General features: G+C 29.4%; 1 protein-coding gene across 7 annotated transcripts in view; it reads left to right on the top strand.

Moving 5' to 3' along the window:
- Positions 1-26,846, top strand: part of LOC109602414 (ankyrin-3-like) — a 118,606-nt gene that overhangs the window by 15,340 nt on the left and 76,420 nt on the right. For 4 of the 7 annotated variants that reach the window (XM_049963964.1, XM_049963967.1, XM_049963966.1 and 1 more), the window contains 11 exons: positions 4,597-4,867; positions 5,114-5,131; positions 11,704-11,928; positions 11,983-12,143; positions 12,197-12,408; positions 15,399-15,603; positions 18,588-18,747; positions 18,805-19,153; positions 19,209-19,740; positions 20,072-20,605; positions 20,717-20,800. In XM_049963964.1, the coding sequence (XP_049819921.1) occupies positions 4,597-4,867; positions 5,114-5,131; positions 11,704-11,928; positions 11,983-12,143; positions 12,197-12,408; positions 15,399-15,603; positions 18,588-18,747; positions 18,805-19,153; positions 19,209-19,740; positions 20,072-20,605; positions 20,717-20,800 (2,751 nt within the window). Of the gene's footprint in view, positions 1-4,596; positions 4,868-5,113; positions 5,132-8,308; positions 8,648-11,703; positions 11,929-11,982; positions 12,144-12,196; positions 12,989-15,398; positions 15,604-18,587; positions 18,748-18,804; positions 19,154-19,208; positions 19,741-20,071; positions 20,606-20,716; positions 20,801-26,846 lie in introns of those variants that run through there. The other 3 variants (XM_049963965.1, XM_049963969.1, XM_049963970.1) reach the window with 3 other exon arrangements.

The raw sequence follows: 26,846 nt of genomic DNA on the forward strand, positions 1-26,846 counted from the left end.
AACTTCAGTTGCTGCTAACACGCTTCTTCTAAAAATAACACATATTATACTATAGGAAACAAGGAATTTAACTGAATACATATATGCGAGGAAAAATGATATGAATTTCGGTTTAATAATTTAGTCGTTTAATGTATCGAGCCCACCAGAATGCAATTTTGGCATTAGTTGAGGTCATCTTCATTATCTAGTTATGTGTACTGCTTTGTTTATTTAACTTCTTCTTGATTAGGCTAAAAATAAAAAATTGCGCACCAAAAATTATTATTATATTTGTGGCACCAACTCCCCACAATAATTATTTTTTTATTAAACCAATGTGTTGTTTGTTTAATAAACATACTGCCTAAATTAAAATTATGTGTTACAAAACGTGTACATATTTCGAACTACGTGCAGCAATGAATTTACAGTAGTGGCCTTTAAAATTCTCCGCTATATTGATTAGAACAATAAGGCTGGTTAATTTTAATTCATTGTAGTACTACAATAAAAGATTTACGCTACACATTTGTTTATTCAAAATTAGTCGACAATTTCCGCTTATTATTCGAAGTGGATCCGATAACGTCAAAAATTAATGTTGCGTCCTCGAATCGCCGGCGAAAATACGGCTCTGCGTTTTTTTGTACTATTTCGTTATTTTATGTGGCTAGAAATTTGTTTTCTTGATGGGACATGTTGCGGAATTCAGTGATGTAATGTTTATGTTCTTATTAAAATTAGTGCCATTTTATTTGTTTTCACAATTTCATGTGCATTCTTGCTTTAATATGTGGTGCGTTCAAGATGTGAGACGAAAATAGTGCAATCAACTTTAATTATGGATATTATCATATAAAATTGCAAGTATACAAAAAATTACAAAGTACTGCACAGGGTGGAAAGTATTTTTTTGTCTAATTTATCTTGCTTTGACTAAAATCAAGAGATTGGGGCATTTGCTTAATATCTTCAAAAATATACAAAATTTATGTATTTCATTTTTAAAATCCAATCCAGACAATTATGAAATCCGACTATTTTAATTTTATTTCTATAAATAAAGTTTACAGGTCAATACTATACTAACTATTGAAATTTATTGTATAAAAAAGTAAAACATATATTAAAATATTAAAAATTGTTAGATGGTAGATGCAGATTACAAAGCATTCCAGAGAATAATAATTCCTTTGCTTTAATTAGAATCAATAGATTGACATTTACTAAATATCTTAAAAACAAACTTTTTGAATTTAATTTCATTTCCATAAATAAGAACCTATATCTATAAATGTGTATATAATACTTTTTCACAAATGTTAGTTGATTCAGTATATAAAAAGTATACAAATTTAACCTATTAAAAAATAAAACAAATTAAAATGATATAAATTGTTAGGCAGATAAAAATTGCAAAGCACTGTAGAAGAAGAAAAGTATTTATTATTTACTAACATATTAAAGTTCCTTATTTTAATTAAAATAAAAAGATTGGTATTTGTTTAATATCTTTAAAATGTGCAAAACTTTTATTTCACATTTATAAGATTGGCCAACGAATTATGAAATGAAATTTTAATTTTATTTCTGTAATATCTTTGTCAATATCATACTTTAAAGTTATTTATTTTTTACTACTACTAAATTTAAATTTTCCTTGATTTAACTGAGTAAAAGGGATTGGCATTTGTTTAATATATTTAAAAGATGTTCAAAATGTTCATTTTTCGTTAGTAATATTAGCCAACCAATTATGAAATGTGCTGATTTTAATTTGATTTTTGCAAATAAGTATCTGTCAATACCAAATTACGCATAAAATACTTTTAAGTAATTATTAGTTGATATGAAATTAGCGTAATGATGACTATATGGATGTATATAATCAAGTAAAATTGAAAGAAAGAAATTTAACGTGTTAAAACAAGTAAAAAATAAATCAAAATATTATAAATTGTTATGGTGGTGCAGTTTGGAAAGCAGTGTACTAGATGGAAAATATTCATTGTTTACTATTCCTAAATTTACTAATTTTCCTTTCTTTAACTAAGTTAAAGGGATTGACATTTGTTTAATACGTCAAAACATTTTCAAAATGTTCGTATGTTATATAATTTGTAATATTAATCAACCAATTATGAAATGTGCTCATTTTAATTTTATGTCTAATTGAAAGTATATAAATTTAACATATTAAAAAGTAAATCATAAATTAAAATATTATAAACTGTTAGGTTGACGCAGATTACAAAGGACTGTAAAAGATCGAAAGTATTTGTTGTTTACTATTACTAAATTTACTAAGTTTCTTTTCCTAAATTGAGATAAAGGTATTAGCATTTGTTTAATGTATCCAAAGATTTTCAAAATGTTTGTATTTTATTTGCAATATTATCCAACCAATTATGAAATGTGCTGATTATATATATTATATTTTTAATAAGTATTAGTTAATATGGTATTAGTGTAATAATCTACCGTCTAATGGGTATAATTATATTAAATTGAAATAATACAAATTTACAAGTAAAACATAAATTAAAATATTAATAAAATTTAATAAGTATTAGTGTAATAATCTACCGTCTAATGGGTATAATTTTATTAAATTGAAATAATACAAATTTAAAAGTAAAACATAAATTAAAATATTATAAATTGTTAAGTTGATGCAGATTACAAAGCACTGCACAAAATGGAAAGTATTCACTATTCCCAAATTTATTAATATTCCTTCCTTTAACTGAGATAAAGGTATTGGCATTTGTTTAATATATCAAAAGATTTTCAAAATGTTCGTATTTTATTTGCAATATTATCCAACCAATTATGAAATGTGCTGATTATATGTATTATATTTTTCAGTAAGTATTAGTTAATATGGCATTAGTGTAATAATCTACCATCTAATGGGTATAATTATATGAAATTGAAAGAATACATATTTACAAGTAAAACATACATTATTATATTATAAATTGTTAAGTTGATTCGGTTTACAAAGTATTGCACAAAATTGAAATTATTCAGTATTTACTATTGAAAAATTTATTAATTTTCCTTTCTTTAACTGAGATAAAGGTATTGGCATTTGTTTAATATATCAAAAGATTTCTCAAATACATATTCATATTTCACTTGTAATATTAACCAACTAATTATTTATAATAATTATAATTTTATTTCTACAAATAAGTATCCATGTCAATATCAAACTGTATAAAATATTTTTCATTAAGTGTTAGTTAATATGGTATTAGTGTATAATAATATATACATATGACATAATCATATGAAATTGAAAGAATACAAATTTACAAGTAAAACATAAATTAAAATATTATAAATTGTTAAGTTGATGCAGATTACAAAGCAGTGCACAAAATGGAAAGTATTTACTATTCCCAAATTTATTAATTTTCCTTTCTTTAACTGAGATAAAGGTATTGGTATTTGTTTAATATATCAAAAGATTTTCAAAATATTCATATTTCACTTGTAATATTAACCAACCAATTATGAAATGTGCTGATTCTAATTTTATTACTGCAAATAAGTATCCATGTCAGTACCAAACTATGCATAAACACTTTTCAGTGATATGAAATTAGTGAAATAATTCAACATCATATAAAATTGAAAGTATACTAATTGAACATGTTAAAACAAGTAAAACATAAATTAAAATATTATAAATTGTTAGGTTGATGCAGATTGGTAAGCACTGCACAAGATGGAAAGTATTTTTATTTACTACCGCTAAATTTACCAATTTCCTTGCTTTAACTGAGATAAAGGGATTTCTATTATTTAATATATTAAAAAAATTTCAAAATGTACGCATTTTATTTATAATATTAGTCAACCAATTATGAAATGAAAAGTGCTGATTTTAATTTATTTCGGTAAATAAGTACCTTTGTCAATACCCTACTGTGTATAAAATACTTTTCCGCCCTAATTGATAATGAAGTAAAACTTTTTAGTTACTTTGTAATGAAATAATTACTTGTTGTAAACAATGACGTAATGCTCGCTTTTTGAATTAATAAATGTTATTTGTGAAGAATAGAAATTGCAATTTCTTAATAGGGGATAAATGAACATTATTGTTTTTTAATAAATGCAGTTATGTAAATTGTATTTATGTTATTTTAAATCGCGTTGTTGTTGTTGTTATTTATAACTCATGACGTCCTAACTACCAAAACTAACGTTGACGGTCACTGATACTTTCACTTTCCTACTCTTTACGCATTGGTCTGGGCCTGCCCGCTGACCCGTGCAATTTTTTCGTTGCCGAATTAAAATTGGGCCAGTTAAAGCCTACAATTGACAAAAATTGCACATTATACAATACAAACGTTTATGGATCAATTTGAAGACGTCGTCTCATCTGCCGCCCACAACGTGACCTAACACGAATCCGGCAGAGTCCGAGGAATCACAATGCCAGAGAGTCGCACACATTTTTCCGTCTATTTGCATCAATGTTTCAGTGAGAAATTAGAACTCGCCCGATACGCGCGTTAAATTCCTTGTTTCTGCGTCCCGTGTTGGATTCGCGCGATTCGGACACAATTTTGTGATGGTTTTGCGTGTGGTTTTTAGGAGAGGACACCTTGTTGGGCGATCAAACGTACAGATATTTGACGGCTGACGAGATGAAATCGCTGGGCGACGACTCGCTGCCCATCGACGTGACCAGAGACGAGCGCATCGATTCCAATAGGATGGTGATCAGCGGCGACAGCAACATGCTACCCCCTCAGAACATCGAGGACAACATCAGTCCCGAACATGTCACCCAGAACTACGTGGAGTACATCAAAAAGTATCAACCCGATAATGTTGATATTGGCCGGCATCCCATCAACATTGGGTATGTTTGCGTGTTGAGATTTTCCGGAAAGTTCCTATTTAAATTGAAATGCGCAATTATTGATCAATTCAGTATTCTGAGACATGTTACTTTAATATTAATAAGCAATATAATACTTAAAAGATGTTAAATTTTTAAATATTTAACTTACCTAAAATACTTTGTTTTATATGCTTGTTAATTTTTACTGTAATTGTTTATCTTTCTATTTATTTACATATTATTGTTTTTATTTCACTGCTGCAGAAAATTACATTGGAAGAAGTAAGTTTGTGGTGTTTATTCAAATGCATGTATTATTATGTTTCGTTGTTATGTGGAATCAGATATGATTATTTTTATAATTCTTCTATATACAGTAGGAAAAGCGTTTGACCCGTCTAAATTTAGAGAGAGATATCATGCATGACAGAGACAGTAGAAGTCTGTCCCCTAGTAGGAGACTTACTGTCTCTATTGTACGTGATGATGATGACACTCCTGGATAAGTTTGGAAACCCTAAAACTGAATTGTTTATTATTCGAATAACAATTAACAATGAATGTTTTAAATAAAATTACTGTTCGATGTCCTATATAAAGAATTAATAAAAATACTTTTAGAAATTGTATTCACTTTTATTAAGATATTATAAAGTAGAATAGAATTTTATAAAAAATTAAACTTTTTTATTTGATCAAAAGTTTGGAAACCTTATTAAATAATTAATTTTCGAATAATAAACCAAAAACAAATAGAAGCGTTAATATTTTGTTGCATAATTATCATCTTGTGTGACTGCTGCACACAATTTGTTCATAGAGACGATCAATTTTCTGGTAAATTCTGGAGGTATTTTCTGTCATTCCATTTGAAGCCTTGTCAGTAGCTCCATCTTATTTTTTTATAGTGTGCTGCCGTATATTTCTTTCTAAATAGTCCCAAATATGTCTTTTATGTACTTGGGACCGTTGTCCTATTGAAACAACCATCTTAGTGACATTATCCTCCGCGAAAGGTTGCATGTGATCCTTTAATATGTCTTCATAAACAAATTGATCATTTCGTTAATATGGACCAACGCCATATCGATTGCCCCCTCCGTGTTTAACTGTCGGTAATTGGTATTTTTATAGAACCGTTTGCCTACTAGTCGCCTTACAAACCCCTTACCATCATTTCCAAAAAAATTAAACATGCTTTAATCGCTAAATAATATCAGTTAGACTGCGAAATATGCTCCCTTGTCAAATTAAGCCTGTTCTTTCTATTTTTCTTTTATATAAACAGTATTGAACAGTTTCGGCGGATAAATTTTGTACACTACGCTGCAGTAATTCTTGAATGAATTATTATCACTGCCTGTCAATCTGGATTTTTTCTGGGACATAGTCAAGAATTATATTTGTACTGCCTGCTGTGGAACGATTCGAAACAGTTCCACATGTGTCAAATTTATTAACAATTTTGGATATGGTCCCTTTATTAATTTGCAGAATATCAGAAATTCGCTTATACGACATACTCTCATTTCTAAAGTCTACAATTTGTTTTCATAAGGCCTCTGCGATTTGCTTTCGCTTTTGCCATGATTAAAACTAATATTCACATACTACAATGAGACGGGTAGATGGCCATAATAAATTAAATTTACACTATGTATTGTTATTTTTATTATTATATTGTATTTTAATATACAGAGCGTTTATTTTAATATTATATTTTATAATTATTATTTATTTGTTATTTTCAATAATTATATCCTAGTTTTTTCAAACTTTTGTCCAGGAGTGTACATATACATACACAGTGTGGCCCATTTAAAGGCGGAACACCCTCATACAATTTGTATTTTTTTTTTTTTTTGATTTTAACAAACTATAGAGCATGAAAATATGTATTTTTCATCATAATATCATGTTTTTAGCCCGAAACTAGTGGGTAATTTTTTAGGCATAAAAATTTAAGAAATCATACTATTAAACTTTTTACAGAAAATCTAATTACTTCACTGGGTTAAGCACCCAATGAAATGAGTCTATACCAAATTTCATAAAAAAAATTATACAAATTCATTATTCCCTGAAAAATTAATTTATTTTGTTTATTAAATATGGAATAAACTGTCAAAAATAGCACAAATAATCTTATTTTTCAAACATTTTGCTACTTTTTAAATTTAAATATTCCTAAAAATAATGATTATTAATTTTTTTACAGAATTATGAATATTCATCATTTTTTATGAAATTTGGTGCTTAGTTCAATGGTGTACTCAGATTTTCTATAAATAATTTGTTAGTATGATTGCCTCAATTTTCATGCATATAAAATTACCATGTAGGTTCTGGTTTTGAGCTAAAAAACGTGACAATTTGTCTATAAGTACATATTTTCATGTTTTAAAATTGAAACAAAAAAAAAAAATGTCAAAATCGGAAAAAATATACAAATTTTATGGGAGTGTCCTGCTTTCAAATGGGCCATATTGTATATACATACGAATTTTTGATAATCAGAAGCAAATTGGTTGGCAATGACATCCACGGTGAAAATTATGTTTAATTTTTACTTAATAACTTGAACTTTCTCCGACAAGTTGAATTTTTTCTGCCTCAGGTAAACTCCTCGAGGTTTTTCCTTTCCAATGATATTTGTCTTATACTGGAACGGCATTCTCTGTCGGCAACAATTCTAAGACCAATTATTGATTGATTAGAATAATGCCCGAAACTCCTACAATTTACTTTATGGTATTTACATGATTGAAACATTTTAAATTCTAAATTTTTCGAATTAAAGACAACCCCTACAATGGTTATGCTTATATTTCGCTACCAGACTTCGTGTGATAAAACCTATATATCAAAATGTTGAAAATGAAAATGAAAATAAAAATCCTTTCGTCAAACACAAATAACTGACTTGTATATATGAAGTAAGAAATATTTTTTGAATTGATGGAAAACAAAATACATTATCTAAATAAATAAATGCTAAAAATAGTATTTAATTAGGAAAAAGGTCTTAAAATTATATTTACAGTATTATTTGTAACAAGTTAACCATTAACAGTTTGATTACAGCGACGCATGAAATCATCAGTAATTTTAAACATTTTATATTATTAAAACGTAGGAGTGTTTTTAAATAATAACAATTTTAAATCCGAAATAATAAAAGAACAACAAAATTACACAGATAAATTAAATCCGGACCATATTGACTGAATATCAATATCAGTTTTTGTGCAAAATTTCAATTTATTTATAACTCCATTGTTTTGTAATTATATGAGAAGGCCTACATTTATCCTCTAAACTCATAATAACCATGCCATTTCGTAATAAGCTAATAACGTAATGATTGTTCGCTAAAAATTTCACATAATTAACTATATAAAATCAGACGGAGCATTATATGATCAAGGTGATACGTGCCGCATTTTCAAATGGATTTAGCCGAGGGACACGATAGTAAAAATCTTGCGCAGATATTTAAATGTCTAAGTCATTCATGACTCACACCGACTGAATTTCGATGTAAACTCGTAAACAACTACATGTTGTATGTAAACTTGAATGAGGATTTAGCATTTTGAACGTCGAATACGAGAAAATCAGTATTCGCTCATATACCAATTAGTCGGCAATCGGCCGCGTCTCGTTTCAGTTTAAAACAATCCCGATGACAACATAATTTATATTGAGTTCTGTTCGCCAGTCTCGTCGTGAATACAATAAGAAAATGATGTATATTGTTATTGCAATTCTTATTATTCTTCTAGTGATTTTAATTCGGTAAGTGATTCCCATACATTTGTGCAATACGGATAAGACAGGTGATGTGATAACAAAAATAAAGTGAATTATATGCATACCTATTGAAGTGGTCATAGATAATTCAACGATGTTTAAACGATATTAAATTGTAAGTAAGCCAACAGAATTTTTGAAATGTCAAGATATGTGTGTAGGTCAACCAGTAGGTCTTCACATATGAGATCAGAAGTATAAAATATATATATTTATATTCTTGTTTATGTAAAATTTAGTCGATATTTATTTTACACTAAAACATTTTATTTGTAAACTAGTAATTACTACTCATATATTTATATTACTTTTATAATTATATTTATTTTTATAACAAAAAATATAATAAACAGTGTAGAATGTTTTAATTTTTTAGGACATATCACGTCATTTGCGGCGTCTCATTCAGATATAATGAAGCGCTAGTTTTTTTAATTAAAATCTATTCATTTATTGAGATGATTTCATTTGAAGTTTTTTAATTGGCCGTGACCATAACACAAAATATTTCATACAACTTCCTATTTCATTCAAGTGATGCACTTTGTCAAGGTAAACTGATGTCATGGTTTTAAATATTAACTGTTGACTGTGTTTACAAATATGTAGGGTGTATATGTGTGGATATAAAATTTAATTATTACAATTACTTTTTATGGTTAAATCCACTGTTTATTTAATATTACGCAATAATAGTTTGTGAATGCTGAGAATAATTTTTGTTCATTTCTTTCGATATTTATGGGTATTATTGAAAAACGTTGCCTGTTTTGAAAAGTATCTTAAATTAATATTAAGATGCTTGATAGTAAAATAAAAAATAAATAAAATAAAATAATACTTATCACTACAAATTTTTGGGTTATTAATCTCTTTCTACCTTTTAAATATATTTTTATTTCAAAAGTCATAATTTAAAATAGTTTCTTTAGATTTTTCATTTTTATGAATTTTTCTTATAATTTATTAAATATTATTATATAATGAATGTCAAAAAGTTTGGTGCAATGTTAATAATTATTTTAATAAATATTTGATAATAATTTGAAACAAATGAAGTTAACCAAAAACTGAGAAAATCTAAATAATACTTAAGCCCTTAAATATATTTTTATGACTTTTTTAAAGCTATTTCTTCTCTATTGTTCATTTTTCAAGATTTTTTTTATAATACTTTTATTTGTATTTATTAGGTTTTTGTGTGTGTAAATATTTTCAAAAATTATTATAATTATAACATTAAATATATTTTTCTGATATTGTTCCAAAATTAAAGTTTAAAAACGTTTCTTCCGATTGTTTTTAAGAACTTTTCCTATATTTTATATCCTATTTTGCAATAAACTTTAAAATATTCTGTTCTGGAGCTACGAAAACATTTGAGAAGGACCAATATTGCTGATTATTATTAGTTTTTTGACAATGATTTGTATCAAACCAAATAATTATGTATTAATATGTAAATATTCAAAATAAAATAAGAAAAAAAAAATTGAATAACAATATTTAACCCTTCAGATATATTTTTATAATGTTTTTAAACTCCTTACTTTAGTTTAAAAAAGTTTCTCTCCATTGTCCTCCTTTATAATTTTTTTTTATATCTTATTAAATAATATTTTGTAACAAGGTTTAAAAAATTCTGTTCTGGAGTTTCGAAAAATCTGGTCTTGGTGCAATGTTGTCATTTATTTTTAAATATTTGATAAAACTTAATACAAATGAAGTTAAGATTAAAACGGAAAAATCCAAACAATACTTAAGCTCTTAAATGTATTTTATGACTTTTTTCTTTTCCCTTTCTTCTAAAGACACATGAATGTACAACATTTTTTCTCTGTTGTTTTTTTTTAAGAATTTCTTTTATAATACTTTTATTTATATTCATTAGATTTTTATGTATGTAAATACTTTCAAAAATAGTTATAACACATTTTAAATATATTTTTTTAATATTCTTCTAAAATTAAAGTTCTAGAGCTACAGAAACGCTTGAGATGGACCAATATTGCTGATTATTATTATCTTTTTGACAATAATTTGTAGCAAACCAAGCAGTTACATATTATCATGTAAATATTCAAAATAAAACAGGAAAAAAAATTGAATAACAATCTTTAATATATATTAATGACATTTTTAAACTCCTTCCTTCAGTCTCCATTGTTTATTTTTATGAATATTTTTTATAATTTATGGTGTTGGTGCAATGTTGTTAATTATTTTTAAATATTTGATAATAATTTGAAACAAATGAAGTTAAGACTAAAAATAGAAAAAATCTAAATAATATTTAAGCTCTTACATATATTTTTATGACTTTTTTAAAGCCCTTTCTTCTAAAGAACATTTTATCTCTTTTGTTCTTTTTTAAGAATTTTTTTATAATACTTTTATTTATGTTTATTAGAATTTTGTATATGTAAAAAATTGTCATAACGTTAATATTTTAAATATATTCTTTAAACATGTTTCTTTCGATTGTTCATGTATAAGATTTCTTCTTGTAATATTTTTAAACCCTATTTTATAACATAGCTTAAAATATTCTGTTGTGGAGTTACAAAAATGCTTAAGATGGACCAATGTCGCTGATTTTTATTAGATTTTTCACAATTATTTGTAACAAACGAAACAATTAATTAATATATAAATATTTAAAAATAACAAGGACAGAAAAAAACTAAATAATGATATTTAACCTTTTAGATATATTTTTTTAACATTTTCAAAATCCTTCTAAAGAAAAAATTTAAAAAAATGTCTCTTGATTTTTTTTAATTATTTTAAGACTTTTGACAATAATTTAAACCAATTATATATTAATATATAAATATTTTAAAAAATAGTCATAATAAAAAACTGAATAAACAAATAAATAATATTTAAGGAATAAATTTAAACGTATAATGTAAATATACTACAAAATGTATATATTTACAAATAATTTTATGTTATGTTATTTAACTTCATGTCTGATTCCAACCCTTCAAGCCCATCAATTAATTTCTAAAATTAATTTTGTCTTCCATTTTTCATAGCTTTCTTGTGTCATTCTTGGTTGACGCTCGTGGTGGCGCAATGCGAGGATGTCGACATTCAGGCGTGCGGGTCATAGTACCCCCAAGATGCGCCCCCAGTCCCACTCGAATAACCTGTCGATACGTTCGACCGCAACGAACTCCCCATCCCCCTCCATTAATGGAGGGCGAAGCACTCGCCAGTCGCGTCCTAGAATTGGGTCCCGTTGGAGCTAAATTCTTAGGGTACGTTCAATTAATTGTATTCGCTTGTGTGTATAACTTAAACTAAATTTATAGACCCGTCATAATCGAAGTACCACATTTCGCCGCCCTGCGTGGCAAAGAACGAGAAATCGTAATCCTACGCTCCGACAATGGAGAAAACTGGAAGGAGCACACCGTCGAAGCAACTGAAGAAGTTGTCAATGAAGTACTGAACGAAAGCTTCGAAGCTGAAGGTAAATTGACAACGATTTGCCCATTTCGAACCTAACGTTCACGTTATTTTCAGATTTAAGCCAGCTAGAGGACATGGCGTCGGGTAGAATAACACGAATTCTGACGCAAGATTTCCCACAGTATTTCGCTGTCGTATCCAGAGTGCGTCAAGAAGTACACGCGATTGGACCTGAAGGTGGCATGGTCTCTAGTACTGTGGTACCGCAAGTTCAAGCGGTGTTCCCAGAGGGCGCGCTTACGAAGAAGATTAAAGTTGGGCTCCAGGTAAATTTATTTAAACCTAGAAAGGGGGTGCCTAAAGAGAAATTGAAAAAAATTAGTGTTAATCATATACCAAAGAAAAAGCGCTGGTCGTTGATATGGTAAATTAAGGTTGTGTTGGCCTAACGGTAACAGTACAAAATTTCTAGTTGTCATCTAAACTTTATTTATTTACATATATTTTTTAAAATGTATACTTGAAACTTTGGATATCAAAAGTATTTTTGTACAAATCGGATATTAAATATCGTAAAATTTTGTACTGTTTTGAAAATAACAGCTTAATTATGGATTTTAAATGAGTGTGTAGCTGCTAGTCCTCTTTTTTATGTTAATTGAAATGTACTTAAGTATTTGAATATTGTCAAATGCTAAAAAAAATGTATACGCTATTAAGCTCATTTAAACATCACAATTGACAAGTTATTGCCAAATTTTCTCGGGACTTTGTAAATAAATGCTGTTAATTATACAAATGCAAAATTTTTTAAAGTTAAATTTTATATTCACTTAAATCGAAATAGTACAACAAATATTTTGTGATTAATAAAATTTCTAGTCATATTTAATCATTTTACCTATATCTAAGGCCTTAATTAAATAAATTATAAATTTTATACAGGCCTTATAATTTTACATTCTAATGACATATATTGTATATTTCAATTTAATTATATGTTTGTCTGGTTTTAAGTTTGCAGTAGTTGACACAATTTTGTAAATTTTTAAAAATAAAAATATTACAAAATTAAAATACTGAAAACATATCTTTTTCATTTTTTGTAATGAAAAAAGATATTATCAGAAGATCTACACGTTTGTTTTGTAAACATAAAAATATTGATGTATTTTTCTCAAAAAATAGACATTGAAATGTATATTTAGTTTTTGTAGCGCGAAATGCAAAAACTAATAAATATTTCATTTTGATATAATTTCTGGGTGTTTATTATTATTATTAAAAAATCAGAGAGAATGTACTTTAAATTAATTTATGTATGGAAAATTTAGCAGTCTCTGCTATGATATAGGTTTTAATATTAGTTTGTATTTAGTTGTGTTTCTATTTATGTCACCTTAATTTAGCGCTGAAGTAGACAATAATGATTACCTCTTATATGACGATGATTGTTTATCTACTTTATCTTTATAACACACTTTTTAAACACATAACAAGAAAAGTTATATTTCATTTACAAAGTAGCAAAGAATGTATGAAATTAGATTAAATATTTATTTATATATTTATAACAAAACAAATTTCTCAATACAATTCTTTTTAATCATTTTGGAGCTAATATGACTTTTCTCTACACTTTTTCTACCTGAAAATCATTTTCATCATTGTATGTTTCAAGTTACAATTGTGTGTTACAAGTACACTAGTTTTACTGCACTAACATGGAATGTATTACCGAATGTATTCAGTATGAGTGCCCAATAAAATTAAGTTAAACTAATAAAACTAACTTATTTTCATTACTACGTCACAGGGTTAAAGCAAATTTTGGGCACATACTTTATAAATGGTTAATATCATCATCATCATCCGATAGATACAATTTTGAATGAACGGAAACGAATGAATGTTTACCAAACTGATTCCGATCATTATTGGTAAACATTTTGCTTTAACAACCGCTTGCTGTTATTGATCAACAAGTTAACTAACCATTTATAAAACTGAACCATTCATCAAAATTTGCTCTAGCTAACAAGACAGACACTAAAGCATGGTTCGCAGATTTACGATTTAGGGAACAAAAGACGTTTAACAGTTTCTTTTATTGGGCGCTCAGCTCAAAATGTCGCATCACCCCATTTTCATTATTGTTTGCACTTCGCCGCTGTTTATGTGTGTTGTGTTTGCTGTCGAACCTTGCTTTTTGTCATGCCTCTATCCCGCCTACTTTCCCGTTTCAATTTTTTTGCTACAAGACAAGGTAAGTAAATGCTTGATTATGCGTTTTGCAGAAAGCCGGTCTGTAGATCTTTTCGAGTGACAGTCTATTTAGGGGTTGCCAAATCCGATGGTGGTTGTAGTCAGTGGTTATGTTTAATGCAATGAAACACACAGAATATTATTAATAACACAAAAAATCCAGAAAATGTATTAAAAATTTGAAAATCAGTTTACAGACACAGAGTTGTATTGACATAGAGGTCACTCTGTGATAATTTTATTTTCTTCGAAACTGTTTATACCTATCGAATAGCGTTTGATCCTACTGAGTTTTGGGAGAGATATCATGTATGACTAAAGCAGTAAAAGTCTCCCACTATGGAGCAAACTTGAAGACTTTTACTGTCTTTGTCTTGTTTGATGTCTCTTTCAGAATACAATCGGATCAAACTCTTTTCAACCGGTACAATAATACTAATGGTGTTTGAGAAACATAAAATAAAATAAATAATTCATAATTTACTAATTTACATATACCTTTGCTATACATTTAATGTTTCACTGATTTGTATATTTTCTAGAACAATTTAAAATTGTTTAAGTATGTTTGAATTACATAAAAATTATGTAATTGTTTAACACCTCTAAAAGTTATTGTTGTGGAAAGCTAATGAACCGGTTTTCTGTATAATTAAAAAAATATGAATATAATATATTTAATAGTTTAGGAGTAAAAAATGTATCACATTTTACTCTTGAGTTAGGTACTTGCTGTAGTTTCTAAAATTTCGTGTAAATAAAAATATTTTATGAGTACAATAATTTTTAATTTTTTAGCATTTAATTTTCTCGAGTATTAACTATGTTAAATTATAAGGCAATTTTATAAATATATAAGAGGAAAATTGTCATTAGAATTTCTGTTTTTATGAATATATAAATTTCTATACAAGTAATACATAACACAATAAACATTATATAAATACATATGTATATATATATTTATTAATAAAATTGTATTTGTTTATAAGAAGTAATAAAACTGATGATTCAGGTTTCATCATGTAATTTCTCTCTAACTTTTCTACAGGCCCAACCAATTGACCCAGAACTAACTGCGAAATTATTAGGACATGGGGTGGCCGTATCCCCAGTGGTAACCGTAGAGCCAAGACGTAGAAAATTCCATAAAGCCATTACCCTAAGTATGCCAGCACCTAGAGCTCATTCCCAAGGAATGATTAACCAATATTCAGGATCAGCGCCTACACTTAGATTATTATGTTCTATAACAGGTGAGTTTATTTATTTCAATTCAATTAATTTTTTGTTTCAACTACTTAGTAACCGTGATTATATTATACCATTTTTATTAGAAATTTAAGTATACGACGGACTTTTTATTTTGTGTTTATAATTGTTGAGCTAAAATCAATGGTTTTAAAACAATTTTTTTCTAATTCTAATTTTTTAATTCTAAAACATATAGTAGAACATTTTTATTTATATCCATTTATTATTTTTATCACAATATGAAATTTAATTGTATCAATATAATATCACAGTTACTAAACCAGTTACCATTTCCTAGTTACTATATAATTTTTCTGACATTCTTTATCATAAAATACTGACATTCATTTTGTGTTTATTTACATCCCATGTCTTGATGTTGTGTTGTGCCCTGTGTAATTTTGTAAATTGTTTTTGTCGTTATGGGGTTGGCAAGCTTTTGTTTTTGCGGTAGATAACATGTAGATAGTCGTAGAATAATTGTTAGAAGATAGAATATTCGTGTTTTGACAGTACGGTTTCCCAAGGTATTTGCAATTAAACTGAATATTATTTATTTATACACTGCAGTTTAATTGTAAAGGGGCAAGTGAAGGGAACCATAATTATTCTACTATAATAGTTAGGTATAGAATTAGCAAATGTAGAAATTTTAATGGAACAATTTGATGTATGATCTATGCTAAAATAATTTGAAATTTGATTTGGTAATTCGTAGTAGTAAATATCGTTATATTTAGTAGTAAAATAGTGCTCAAAATACCTATTTACGTTACAAAAGGATAAATTTTAATATTTCCCAATTGGGGGTATTGTTCGGGTAAAAAAAATGCTGACAATTAGATTAGGTAGCATTAGGGTATGAAGGGATTTTGTAAATTGTTGAACAAAGTTTGCCAGCCTCAAGCTTAATGTCCAAGTGATGTCATTATGACGTTGTTTTACTTTACAAAAAAAGAAAAAAAACATATTGCTTAGGGGCATATCGTTTGGGTAGTTCTGTCGTTTTTCAAGTTAAAATTACTAGTGAACTTATTGTTGTTAAATTCAAGTAAGTGATTGTTGTATTGAAATTATTGTTCAAATTATAGTCAAGTGCCAACTTTGCATTTCTGTGGTTTTTTTTCTTGGTGGTTATTGTACATCGGTATTTCATAAGAATTTCCAAAGAAATGTACTTATTTATCCAAGTAAGAGTTGATAAGCAGTTGACTAGAATTTGTATAGTTGGTTTAGAAATAATTGGAGATTTATTCAACTAATTAAGATTTAATTCCAATTCGTAAACTCCGTCAAGAATAAACTATATTAGTAGTCATGATGGCGTCATATTTCACTAATTTAGAAAAACTAATGCGCTCTTAACAATTTTCACGCGTGTACCCAGGGGTGTTTCGGAAAAGATCTCTCAAAGGTAACTAACTATATTGTGGGCTGCCCCCTTTTAGAATGTATCTATCTTATGATAATTGTTTTTATCATTTTTATTAGGTATGTGAGAAATGAACGTACGCAGTTTGGTTATTTTTTAGTTTATTCCTATTTCAAATAAATTATATTTTGGTATAACGCACATTTGAATCAATGCCCTTTACATTCAATGTAATATAACATCAAACCACATCAAAATTAATAATCAATATGTGTATATATTCTTGTATTTCACTATACGTATATTTTGTCTCCCTCTGTTCAATATAATAATATCGCATATATAACTGTGTATTTTCACTTCATTATTTAATGAATATATAAATTTGGGAATATTTTGGACAATACTTCGGTGTTTTAAATTGTCTCAACTTAAAATTATAGACTAATTTAAAAAATAACTAGGAGAGAAACATAGTTTTTCTAAATTAGTACTAGCAAAATAAATTATCATGGTAATTATACTCTATTTTTAAAATTAGTCGTTTATTGTAAAATATCGACAATTTAAAATGTTAAAGTAGCTACAAAATAAACCACATACATTTATTTTTGCATTTAGTTCTTGATTTTATTTATTTCTCCAACTAAATTTATAAAAAAATCACGAAAACACAAATTTGCAATTTCACCTTATAGATTTGCTGCATTTTTTAAAAACTGTTTCCTCTTTTTATTTATCTATTTACATTGCGTCATTAGATCAGTCGTATAATATCGATCATAAATAAAGACAAATGTGAAATAATTTTTAAAAAAAAAACATGTTTTAAATCGGAAGTTAGTTGCCAGTCGACTGGTCTTTTCTGAAACCGTTCGAATTGATGCTTTATGCTTTGATGCCGCTTTGAACACTGCATTTGCTTCACAAAATGATGTGTGCCTGAAGAATGTTACTATCTGCTTTTTGCTAGAAATATAGTAAAGTAATGACAGATGTATTGAACGTGTATAGTGCATGCTGTCCCAATTTGTGCGAGATATTTGCCGAACACGACAGGTATGGGTGATGAATAACTTCGATCTTCAACAACTTTCGTCTCAACTCAATGAATCTTTAAAATTTAATCTCACATTAATTGTGACAATTGTTAAAATTAAATATGTGAAAGCAAAACGTATAATACATGTATCAGGCATTAATTACAGTAAATGAAGAACAGCACTATGTGTAGAAATCAAAACTGTTTCAATATCACCATAATATATGTATAAAATAATTTAATCCATTATATGTATATAAAGTTCCGTTTTTACTGTAGTTAAAATTTCTATTTCTACTTTCTTACCCTTTGTTTCAGTATTAATAAGTACGAAGTTGTTGCTTCGTGTTATGTTGTTTGCGTTCATTTATTTCATTGATTAATAAGTCTCACCCTCCATTTTTTAAGTATGTATATGTTATTTTTCCTACCAAAATTTTGCTGTTGCTTGTTTTCACCTAGATGTATATATAAAAAAATATATAAATTTCCTACAATACTGGAAAGTTTTCATAATTCAATTGACTGATAGTATTTTTCACATACTTAAATGGATAAAATCTTTTCTGAAGGTGGAACTACCAGAGCACAATGGGAAGACGTTACCGGATCAACTCCGCTTACTTTCGTAAACGATTGTGTATCCTTCACAACAACCGTGTCAGCAAGATTCTGGCTAATGGACTGCCGAAATATCGGGGACGCAACAAAAATGGCAACCGAGTTATATAAGTAAGCACACAATATTGGTATATTTAAAAATGTGATTTAATATATAAAAATTTCCAGGGAAGCGATTCACGTACCATTCATGGCTAAGTTCGTCGTGTTCGCAAAGCGAATCGACCCACTAGAAGCTAGACTAAGAGTATTCTGCATGACAGACGATAAAGAGGACAAGACTTTGGAGCAGCAAGAACATTTCACTGAAGTGGCTAAAAGTCGAGACGTTGAAGTCCTGGAGGGCAAGCCACAGTATATCGAATTCGCCGGCAATCTAGTACCGATCACCAAGAGTGGCGAACAGCTACAATTCTCGTTCAGGGCCTTCAGAGAAAACAGATTACCTTTCTCTGTAAGAGTTAAGGATCAACATGCCGAGGCGGTCAGTCGATGTCTTTTCATGAAAGAACCTAAGGTGGGTGTAGAAAATATTTTGATTTAAACAATAATACATTGGTCAACGTTTTTAGGTTCCTAAAGGCGAGCCACCGCAACAACCGATCTGTATACTCAACATCGTCCTTCCAGACGATATCGTTTCTGAAACGATATCGCTGTCTGACACCGATTCGGTCAAGAGACACATTCTTCTCTCAGAGAACTTCGATTATTACAGACCAGATCCGAGACTAGCGGACATGAGCAACCTCCTGGGTGAAGACTGGGTGCCGTTGGCTACCCAATTAGGTCTTACACCATCAGAAATAAACGTCATCAAGTCAGAATATCCCGATAGCGTCGCGAAACAGGGTCAATCCATGTTGCGCATGTGGCTGTCCCAATCTGGTAACAAGGCTCAAACAAATATACTGGAAAATGCCTTGAGGAGGATAGAACGAGAAGACATTATACCTCAGTGCCTAAACGTAGACCAAAATGGTCAGACCATTACCAGAATTAAACATGAGGAGAAACAAATTTACAGACTGAAGCGAGATAGTAGCTTAGATAGGGATCGAAAAGTTACAGACAAAGAATTGATACCAGAAACCAGGGAAACTTGTAAGTAACATTTTATTGTTTTTTGAATACGTTTAAATATAATTTAAATTTCGCGCTGTCGGTTTAAATATGTCTAAATACAATGAAATCCCATTATATCCAATTTAACTTCCGACTAGAATAATTATGTACTTTATTTGTCCGGAAATATTTATATGCATAACTTAAATATAGATGCAATGTCTATGAAAAAAACTAACCATTTGTATAAAATATATTATACCGCTTCACAACAAACACTTAAAATAAAACGTTGTGCGGGTAAGTTTAAGCTTCTTAAATTAGTGTAAAAACATATTGTCCTGAAACTAACGGAGACGTATATTTACAGATCAAGTTCACGACAAATATTCCGCCGAGGAAAAGGCTGTGGCAATATCAGATGAGGAAGAGGATTTCAACAAAACCGTAACTGAAAGACGACAACAAATCGAAAATAAGTTATCAGCTGATCGAACCATTCCGGCATCTTCACAGCGCGTTGAAATTGTCCAGGAAATCACATCGATCAAACGACAAAGTATCGTCGAAGACAAAATTGCCGAAGTACAAAAAGGAGATATCAAACCTTCCGAATTAGCAAAACCCACTACGACAACAATAACAAAAACCACTGAAGTTATCTTGCCAGCGGAGGATGTTTCTAAGACTACCGAGAAGATTGCAAAAACCACTCAATCGACCGCAGTCTCAGAAACCATCGACAAATCTGGTACTCACGAAACTGAAACGACTATTCTTGACACACGCACAACTCAACCACACGAAGACACGCACAGGACAGCAGAGGACTCGGAGCTGTTGAAGGAAGTGACCGAAAGATTTGGTGGCAAGAAACCAATGCCCAAATTATTAGCTGATGAAGGTACTATTCATATTAATTCTGTTATTTTCTGAAATTCAATTCATTAATGGAGTTATTAAACAATATTATTTAATACTGTGACGTCTAATATCTTTTTATATTTTTTTTCAGATCCAAAATCGCCACACTTCTCCAAAACACCACCTCCGAGTCCTGCTGAGTTTTTGATAACACAACAGGCAGCCACCGTCCAAGGTAAGCTTGATATATTATTGACACATGCTCTATGTCTAGTAAGCAATGCTTAATTAGAAAACGGACTTGTGTGAACTACTTATGATTAAGAAAACTAAATGAATTGAAAATTGATGAATCACACATCTCTAAGTAGTTCATGCAAAAAATATGGCATATCTGTTAAAAGGTAAACTCAGTAATGAAATTAAAAATGTAGGTCATGACGAATACCTTTAAGTTAGTAATCCTATACTATTAATCGATATTGTTTATTACAGTGTCAAAAGTAATGTAAATGTAATTATGGGATCTGGTACATAACGCAATTCTATGTTTTACAACGTGATCTATGAAAAAAGTAAATGTGCGGTAACAATAAAATCAATATTGTTGAGAAGAGTAATATTTTTTAAAAGAAGTAGAATTTATGAATAATAGATTTAAAATATCGACTGTTATTATAATACATAAGCACCTAACAGAAACAGGCTTCATTGGAAAAAAAATTTCGGGTAATTGATTTTTACGTCTACGTAAGCTAATATTCTATGAATATTATATGGCCTCTTAAGGCCATTAAATCTAATTACAATAGTGTGAATGTAAATAAAATAGATCCACATTTGCCTATCGGTGAACAACGTCGACGTTATTAATTTATCAACCGCGTCGGTAAATTTGTGACTTTTTAAAAAACTTTAGGTAAGTAAATTTATAAAGAATTAATGTTGTTGTACTGAGCAACAGATGCATATTTTTTAAATGAGCTACTAAATATGCTTCTGTGACCGGCCTTGTGGTGATGCTTCATCTTAAATTGTTAAAATTTGATTTAAACAGGCTCATGTTGAATATTAACTTAAAGTAACATTAAGATAATTTAAGGTGAGGATTTTATCACAACGTAAATGTGATAATATGACGTTATGTACCATGTATCCATGTAAAAAGATATGCCATATTGAATGGAGTTTGCATTCGGTATTCTTATAAGTTAGATGAAAGTAGTTTGAAACGTACGTTTTACAAAGGCCTGCTTTGAAACCTACACAATCAAAACGGACGTATAGATAAACATTAAAAATGAATAGATTCCTTTATCCCCATTAAACCTGTTCTAACAAAATGGCAACAATAGCAATAGCAATTATTAAAACATTCCCTGTTTGTGATAGTTTGTCATTTTGTATAATATTAACACTACTAACAATAACAACAATACACTAAATGTGCAACATGCTTTACTGCAACAAGCTTTTTTGCCAACAACTTTAATAAAAAATATTTAACAATTGGTAATATTGATGAGCCCTTACATAACAGAAAATAAATCATGAAAGTGGGCAGATAATTATTGCTTTATATGCTCGTAGTTGTTATAATTATGTTACTGCCTATTGTATATTGCAGTTTGGAGCTTTGTACATATTCATTTTATATTTTCATTTCATCATTTTAATGCCAGGTTATTTCCTACAAACAATTTAATTAACAATTACTAGGTATTATTAATTTATTTCATGCAAATAAATATATTTTTATTTCTATCTTATATGTTAATATATGAATATATTTATTTGCTAGTACCAAAATTTAGAGATTTCCTCTTGCAATTCCAAAACGAATTTTTCTTCAACATTTTTTATAACAGGCAAAGTAGACACATGCACTTTTGGAGTTTTAAATTTATTTAAATATGTAATATTGAAGAAACTACTTAACCTGGCATTAGTTAACATCTACTAACAATCATATGCATGAGCTTTTTATTTGACAATCAAATATATATTTTATTTGCGTTCGTGTGATCTGTGTGAAAAATAAAATTACTATAAAAATCAAAATCAATAAATAAACATAACTTGCACCATTTTTTTAAAAAGACTTTTAAAATATTGATTTTGATTGGTATAGTACTAGAGAACCCCGATCTTACCCATGTCATACACCTAACTCCAATTAAGTCAATAATTTGAATTTGTTTAATATATTTTCAGAATATTGACTAATTAAATTCCTTTAAACGTATAGTCATGTTGCTTAAAAGATTGCTTGAGAAAACCGTTTTGCAAACTCCATTTTTACGTAAAACAAATAAATAAGTTGGATTTATATACATATTGTGTGTGCATGAACACATATCATCCTCAAATATTCTTGAATTAAATATATAGTTTACATTTATAACATTAAATTATGTTTAAGAATATGACATTGTAATATATTTGATTTCAAGGATGATTTGGGGTTGGGTCAGTTTTCAGTGGGTCTATAACGCGGCCTCGGGCTACGTGTAGCTAAGGCTATACAAAGGTCAGTGAAGTAGAAGCTTAAGACAAAAATAAATTAAATATAGATTATAATGTTAAAATTTAATTATAACCTATTTTTAATTTATTTGTTTCCATTTAAGTAAATTACTAATATAAATACATGATAGTTTGGGCAAAATAAAAGTTCTTCAATTGTTGGCGATTTAGCTTATGAAATCATGCTAGAAAATTTATGTAGAAGCTTAATGAAGGATGCAGAATGCCTTAGCCGGCTTTATAAAAAGATAGCTGTCGTTTTCCTGAACACACCTTTCCTTCTCCACATTGTACACACTACCCCACAGTCATAAACATTTCATTATGTATGCGAGAAAGTGAGATGGGGGCTAACAGAGCTCTAAATGATTTATTTTCTGAAATAAACAAATTGATAATTAAATTGTTGCACAATCAACAATATAGCACTTTTAAAAATTGACTTGAAATTTTAAAAAATATACATACTCTGAACTTACACCCTAGTCCAACCTTATGTTTTTCCTCTGCGACAGCAGCAAGTGCATCTCCTCAGGATGATGACGACTCTTTGGATACTGATGGTTTCCGGGAAGACCAATGTCTTCTAGAAACTCCTACTTCGGTTGAAGAATCCTCTTGTTACACAAAATCCAATTACCTTGGTGAATATATTAATTATCACGATATCGACTTCCAAGAAGTTACCCCTTATGACGATATATCACAATACTGCCAACATCAAGTCAAATTATTTACTGGTCAACGTAAACGTCTGGCATCTACAGAAGATTTAGATGCCGATGTTGCCGATGCTCCCAGTGATATACAGCTAGATTTAAATTTGCCTTCCACTAGTATTACTAAAAAATATACCAATAACGATCTTATTAGGCCTGAAAATTTAAATATAGAACAATTGTCGCCCGAAGAAAAGGGAGCGAAAGACTCCAAAAAACCTGAAGATTGGGAACGAAAGGAGAGAAAGACTGTTGAGAGACTACATGGTGGTGCTGGCAAAGACAAAGTACCGCCGACTGATGAGAAAGTGTACTTAAAAACCACACCCGTTAAACAAATATCTTTAACTTATACTGGATGTAAATTAGAAAATCCTTCGTCAAACGAAACCGGTCAACCTGTTACCACTGAAATTCAAATTGTTGAAAATACCATTTCGGCGGACACGCCACAGACACAAATCGTAAAAAAGTCTTATCAATCGGAAAAAGAAACTGACACAGCTGAAAATGCAAACTTGGCAGAGCAAGATTCAAACGTTATACATGTTACACGGAGTACCTCTCCTATAACAAAATCAGGTATCATTCCTTCTCCTGATAATGGTGTTCATCAGGTAGAGCCTGGTAAACCTACACTCGAACTTGTAATTGGACGTAAAGAAGTTCGTACAAAAGAAGCTCTCGCGACTGCCGAGAGTCGTTTAACATTGTACGGTACAAAAGATGTTGAAATATCTATAAAAACTCAATCCCATATATCGGTTACAACAACTCGTCGCGATAATTCGGGTACAGAGACTTCTGAAAGATTTGATTTAGGTGTTTCCACGCAAACTGGGAATAAAGACACGGAAAGTCCCACTACTGGTATTTATGATGATAAACAGTCAGCTTATATAATACCACCCCTTTTAACTGATCAAAAAGATGTAACACAAAAAAAACGAGAGGAAACGGTTAATTTTAGTGGAACCAAACAAGTATATACATACAACACAGCAAAAGAGATGACTGATTCTCAACCGATTTCACCGGTTACTGATGAGAGTGTATCACATCATATTACTGATACTGGTATATCTTTAACCCGAGGAACAACAGACACATTGACAAGTCCTATAAAGCATCCCTTGGGAATAAATCTTCCTACAACTGGTTTCATGTCAGATACTGTAGCTGATGGAGATATTGAAGAGTGTGAATGTACAGATGCAGGTTTAAGTCCAATTCAAGCTGACGAGTTACCTACTCAAGACTTGGAGGAAGAAATTACTCACTTAACAGACACTGGTACAAGTCCTATTGAATTCCCAGAATCAACGTCAATCGCCCTTTCTCAAGTAGATACATCCGAAGCTGCAACTTTAACAGATAATATTGAGACAAAAGATGCATCAAATAGTCCTATTAAACCAGAAGATAGCATGATATGCTCTATTGATAAACTTAAAGACGAAGAAATTCTAATTAGTAGACGAGGTTCTGGTGATGTTAAAGCTAAGATAAAGTTTATAGAAGATCAAGCGAAACATACAGTAACAGATATTCTCAGAAAGAAAAGAGAAATTATTGATTCTGAAGATGAAATTTCAAGTATGAAAGAAGAAGAAATGATTAGGGGTTCTTCTGAAACGTTAGCACAACTCGATGATGATGATTACAAAAGTGAAATTATTACTGATTATTCAGACTCCAGTACTACAGATTTAACAAAGAGTAAACATACTCCAACTCATACTAAACACGTGGGTAAAAAGATTGCTGCTTTACAGAAAATATTTTCCTCTGAAGATGATGTACATAAAAAATCTACAGAAATAACAGATGGAGATTTAAATAATTTAAATATACTATCAAGTTCAGTTGGACCAATTGTAAATGAAAGTATTGCTGTAGAAAGAGAAAATTACCAAGATGTTGAGGCTTCAAAATCTGTTCAGGATAAAAGAATACTTTTTGAGACTTTAATATCCAGATCATTGGAAACAACGCCAGTTAAAAAACCAAAACAAGAAAAATTATATCAAAGAGATTATACGGAAGAAGAATTAAATCAATGTTTAGAGTCAATTAAATTAGAAATTGAGGAAAATAAAAAATGCGAAAAAAAAGAAAAAGCTTTAAGAGATATTACAAAATATATGGAAAATGGTCTTCAACCTGCACCAGGTGAGCCATGTTACGAACCAATTTGTCAAAAGGTTCTAGTCAAACCTAGATTGTTCGATACAGATTCTCCAATTGCAAAAGATATTGGTTCAACTTTTAATATAGAAGACAAATCAATAAATGAAGGAATTTGTGAAAATTCTGAAATAAAAGATTTTAACGAAATTCAAGAACATTTAGAACATGAAAGTGAAATTGTTAAAGAAGCAATTATATCACATGCTAAGTTAATTTCGACAATTGCCTTGCCATCTGAAGTAATAAATTCAGAACACATAGACAAAATTATTTCTACAAATACCATTACCAGTGTTCAGCAACAAGAGAAACCTATTGGATCTCTCAGTCTTCCAAATATTGAAGACCAAGTGACCTCATTTACAGAAGTTGATATAGAGAAAATTATGCATGAAATGCTTGAAGCGACAAAACAAATTAGAGAAGATGTGAAGGAATTAAAACCCGACTTAACGCCTACACCTGAGGGTCAACTAATTACAATGTTACCGACTGCATCACAAGAACAAATTAGAGACATCGAGAAAACTGAGGAAGAAACCAAAATTCGAACGAAACATCCAATTACAGCTTATACTAGAACTACTGAATATGGTAAAACTAAAATTTCTAAAGGACATACACATATACATAAAACAGACGAAAAAGTCAAATCTCCTTTAGACGAAAAGGTCAAATCTCTTTCAGACAAAACATTTATTTCACCTCATAAATCTCCATCTAAAGACATAATATCTCTTCCATCAAAACCGAAATCTCCATCCTCAGTTTCCAAAAGTCTCGAGCCCTCAGAAATAGACGGTGATATCATTAAAAAGTCTCCTAGCGAGGTAAGATCTCCTGGAA

The sequence above is a fragment of the Aethina tumida genome, chromosome 2 (genome assembly GCF_024364675.1).
Source record: "Aethina tumida isolate Nest 87 chromosome 2, icAetTumi1.1, whole genome shotgun sequence".
Taxonomy (NCBI): domain Eukaryota; kingdom Metazoa; phylum Arthropoda; class Insecta; order Coleoptera; family Nitidulidae; genus Aethina; species Aethina tumida.